Source organism: Engraulis encrasicolus, chromosome 21 (genome assembly GCF_034702125.1).
Source record: "Engraulis encrasicolus isolate BLACKSEA-1 chromosome 21, IST_EnEncr_1.0, whole genome shotgun sequence".
NCBI lineage: Eukaryota > Metazoa > Chordata > Actinopteri > Clupeiformes > Engraulidae > Engraulis > Engraulis encrasicolus.
The window spans coordinates 23,577,053-23,582,217 of NC_085877.1; the positions used below are offsets into that span (position 1 = coordinate 23,577,053).

The window sequence follows — 5,165 nt, forward strand, 5'->3', positions numbered from 1 at the left end:
GGTGATGCAAATATGAGGAAAGAAGAAATCAATAGTCTACAGTAAATAAGCAATGTTCATATGCTGAAATGCATGGAATGTGTATGTGTGCCTTGCATGTGAAGAAAATGAGTATGAGTAACACTGTATATTAGCCTATATGTCATATATGTTGTTTGGGCAAGGGTAGCAAAGACCTACAGTACATGATGTCCATGAGCTGTTGGCTTTTGTTACCAATTGTAACAACAGTACTCTGTGATTAGTGAGCTAACTGTAAAACAACTTGTGACACAAGTAGGTAAGGGCTTGTTTTCAAATTCAGGAAAAATACAATTTACCTCTGCCTACTTACTGTACATATTTAGACACCATTTCGTACATTTGATTTGAACTGAATACAGCATTGAGTAATCTGTAACGCAGGGGTGGGCAATTATTTTGGCTCAAGGACCACATAGTGTATAGAATACTGACCGTAGGGGCAGAGGTCGCAGGCCTGTGTCATTAATAAGAAATAAGTGTACACTGACATAACCTGTCAGCAACCCTTCATTGATGTTTCGCTCCATTAATTCCGGAACATCTTGGAGCAACGGCATGGGCGTCTCCCTACCACCCCCTGCAGCTACCCCTAGGACCCCCGACCTATCCTAATATACCATTATAAATTACAATGTATTTAGATGTACACATAGCATAATCGCAAACCCTTGCTTTAGGTAGCCATTTTAAGAGAGTGACCGTTTGAATTTGGATTTAAAAGTTGTCTTTCATATAATGCCCATAAGGCCACATGAAATGACTCAGCGGGGCGCATGTGGCCCCCGGGCCTGAGTCTGCCAACCTCTGCTGTAATGACATTGTGATGACAACCCCCTCCTCATCCCAGCTGAGAACTGTGTTTATTTTAGCAGGCACACCCACAAACACTTTTTTTCTGAAAACATTTCTTAAGATATACAAAGCAGCACAATACAGTAGGCTATATAGGCCTATTCATGTCTTCTTTAGTCAACATTTGTACGCATATCTGTAAGGAGATAGGACAGACTTGGGCTCAGTCAGCTAAGTATAATGTAATGTAATAACAATGTAATGTAGGCTGACCTGTTAGAAAATTATTTTCCAAGTATTTTAAACTAGAACTGAATGGAAGCCCATTCTTGAAGTTTTGATGATTCAGTCACATATCTAGAGTAGGCTGTATACACCGATACACACTTTTTAATAAACTCAAGTATACAAGGCGTCCCAAAAATGTATAGGACCTACACACTTGAGAGACCATTATAATGTAGGCCTATGTGTTGATTAAAACTACTGTATGGTTATTCATTTATTTTGTCAACCACTTGTCGCAAACGGCATAGGATATCTGTCTTTGTGGTCCAAGTGTGAGTCAGTCAGTGATGTGATGAGATTTTCCGTCCTTACAGCATTCCTGTAGTAGAATATCACGGCTTAACAAAAACATTCAATGAAGGGGAAGATCGATACATATGCTGCTATGAATTTTGTTGAAATCTTTGATGCAATTTGGCAGCACAGTGAAAGACTGACACGTTCACACAGGAAACCTTCCTGATGTTAGAGGGCTCATTGCGAAATGGCATGCGGGTGTGTGTGTGTGTGGGGGGGGACACTTTCGCCTCCAGTTTCCTTGGAAGTGAGTGGGAGGAGTTGAGAACCGCAAACGTCATTCATTCACACGAGGCTATTTAATACATCTTTGAATCCAATATGTCAGGTTCACATTCTCTCATCAGTAGCCTACGACCAACCAAACACTACCGTCTGACAATGAACGCGACACTTGTGGCTTCTGTTCTTGCATTAACCTTTGCGGTCCTCGCAACGGAATGTGGTAAGTTTGGCGGAATGTGCATGGGATAAAGGCTATGCAAACTCTTCCTTTGTGTTCATCGGGAGGTTTAACCAGTGCATCATCATTTTCGACACCGTTACTGAGTAGCCATTGGGCTACAAATTAGAATATTTGTTGTTGCATGTCGCGCGTGTGCTTTTGAAGTGAGAGTAGGCCCTCTTTATCAATTAGATCAGGCATATTGATTTGAAGCTCGCCGTCGGTTCTGCAGTTCACCTGCCACCCTTGCTGAAGATGACCAGTCACACAGTATTGAATCCGAAAGCAACATAGCCTAGTGCATCTGTACATTTTAACTGCTGATTTCGCACTAGCCTATAACCTATCGCACAAACCAAATATTGCGCACCGACCATGGACTATCTCTGTAGCTCAAGAATTAACACGTGGTTGATTATTCCTTATGCTTTGGTTGTTCTTGCGATGTGTGGTGAAATTGTCTTATTTTCCTTTTTCAGCCGTCATATCAAGCCGCTGCATATGCTTAAAGAATTACGAAGGTGCAACTATCCCTGCTGCATATGTGAAGACGATCGTTCGCCTGCCCGCTGGTTCCCACTGTAGAGACGAACAAGTCATGTAAGTTCCTTATTTGTCTGCTCCGAGAGCTATAGCCTCAGTAAGACCTAAGCAAAATTGCAGGCTGTGACTGCATGTAGCCTACTGTACGTGCGCAATTGTGTATCGTTCCAGATCGCAGCAAAATCATTTGGCGAGCTTCTTGGTGCTGAAATGAGCGGTTGTTAGCTTACATATAACACTCTGTACAGAAATCATATTTTTATATTCTCTTCACAGTGTTTATTTCAACAAAGGGAAAATGCTGTGCGTCAGTCCTGTTGCACCATGGGTGAAAACCCTGGAAGAAGTGTAAGTAGACCAATCTATCCATTGCTGTAGCCTATTCTAAAGATCTGTTCATACCAGTATAAATTAATGTTAAAATAGACCTGGGCCTTAGTGGCCCAATTGGAAAGTTAACAATATGATTAACCATTAAGGAATTGAGTTTCTGAACTTAAATTGTATTTTAGATGTAGGCTGTACAGTAATGCAGTAACTGCCGTGTTTCGAACAAGAAAAAGTCATTTAGTGTAGGCCTAATGTATGGCTGTCTCACTATTTTCTATTTCGAAAGAGGTTCACTTTTTTTGTTTCGAAACAAAACCACATGCACTTGGCTCATAAATAGTGGCAGTGGCAAGTTCCTTCATGTAATTACTCATTTGTTTCTTTCTTTCTTTACCCTCATAGCATCAAGGCAAGGAACTCGACCAGCACCAGCACACCTGCAGCAGCCACAGCCATCATCAACTGATGGCCGTCACAATACAAGGTCAAACGAAGGTCAAGACAAAGTCACGTCAAGTCAAGTCAGACGCTTAGTGCAGGAAAAGGGCTGATGCCCCCCTATCACCGGCAGCCAGCAACAGTGTATGTTGATACAGTATGTCACAGAGATGAGACTGTGGATGTGTAGGGCCTAAAAAACACAGGATTGATTAGTACAGTGCTTAAAGTGGCAAAAAAATAAGTGCCGGTACTCACGTAAAAAAGTACTGTTGACATGCAGTACTATACTATGCTATACTATACCGTATTATACTATACTATATTATACCATACTATACTATACTACAGTATGCTATACTATACACAGGTGTTACCATAGCAGTCCTGGTGCTCTAGAGACCAAACTGGAGAAGTGCCATGCCAGTGACTAACCACCCTGAATCACTGATTCCTTATCAGAGAGAGAGAGAGAGAGAGAGATTACGGTTTGCAATGACCCAGAACAGAGATGCCCTGGTTTACTGTATAGGCCTATGTAAACTTCAACTGGCAAAAGGACATATTTGTAGGCCTACTTAAGATGCATTGAAGAAGTCTGTTTATCCATGAATGTCTGTTAATATTTGTCTATTATGAATGTCTGTTAGTATTTGAGATGTCATTTTAAAAATTATGCTGCAAAACATTTTATCAAACTAAGGGGTGTAACACGCTCAACTCAACCAAAGTAAAAAACTGTGTGCTCATTCCTCAAGAATTTATGAAATAAAGAGAACAGGACTGCACTCAAAGTCTTTGCCCGTCAGACGTTTTGGGGTTAACCCTCTTCAGAGTCGCGCAAAGAGTGCTGTCTTGTTCTCTTCATTGCAAAACATTTTATACAACTAATAAACGAGGTTGAAGGGATATGAAAAGTATTTTTTTTATAATGTTGAAGTGGTAAAAAAATAAGGCAGCTCTGTTAACCTACCTAATATATTTGTGTACTTAAATGCACAATAATGCTTTTGCTTGTACATAGGCTACTTCAGTACAACCAACATGTCAAAAGTGAATGACATTTTGTGTTTCATATGAATGTCATAATAAAAACAATATTTATTTGAATATTTTATTTAATGAAGTCGTTTCTTGGCTCTTTCCGCCAGGAGCTGGTCATGGTCAGTTTCGGTTGTCTTCCCGTGGTAATAGAATTCTGGTGCAGCCGTGGCTCAGTGGGCTAAGCTAAGGGGCTACCAGGGCTGTACTGGCCATCTGCATTTTCCAGTGGGCACCGCACCCTCGTGGGCCCCATATTTTCAGAAATGTAAAACAAAACAAAAACAAAAAACAAAACAAACAAACAAAAAGCAAAAAAATATATATATGTATACCGGTATATATATATATTTTTTTTGCTTTTGATAAAGATAAAGTTGACAATTCCCTCGTAAATTCAACTTATAATGGAATTCTCTCTTCTAAATGGCTTATGATGTGGACATGAAATGTGTTACAGTATAAAGAGGTTGTCCCAAAACTGTACACAAAAACTTACAATGTAACTACAAAGTTTGAATTCATCATCATCATCAACAACAACAACAACAGCAACAACAACAACAACAACTTATTTCCAGACTCAACTATTTTCAAAAATGAAAACACAGTACATATACAATACATAGAAACAAATAGAAACACACTTAAAAGACAGTTGAACCAGTATTTCCACTATGAATGTATCGCACTGCAGTGCCAGATTTGACAGCAGCATAATAATTTGATTACATGAACTATTCAATCTGCAGATACATTTTTACATTACATTGCTCAACAATGCATGGAATGTGTTGACCCCTAGACCACAAAACAGTTCACTTGCACTGCTCCACCTGGGCGTCTTAAACAGAATGCGCAGCCCATCATTATATGCACCTTGAAGTTTCGGTAACACTTTACTTTACGGATCGCTAATAAGGTGGTAATTTTGTGTTAATTTCATAATTATTTCATAGTTATTTCA

The 5,165-nt window shown here is 39.7% G+C and overlaps 1 protein-coding gene across 1 annotated transcript; it reads left to right on the forward strand.

Moving 5' to 3' along the window:
- Positions 1–1,740: 1,740 nt before the first annotated feature.
- Positions 1,741–4,207, forward strand: LOC134437643 (interleukin-8-like). Its single transcript, XM_063187127.1, has 4 exons — positions 1,741–1,846; positions 2,326–2,446; positions 2,666–2,737; positions 3,122–4,207. Exons 1-4 carry the CDS (start codon positions 1,783–1,785, stop codon positions 3,183–3,185), a joined length of 321 nt encoding a protein of 106 aa, XP_063043197.1. The 5' UTR covers positions 1,741–1,782; the 3' UTR covers positions 3,186–4,207.
- Positions 4,208–5,165: the final 958 nt, after the last annotated feature.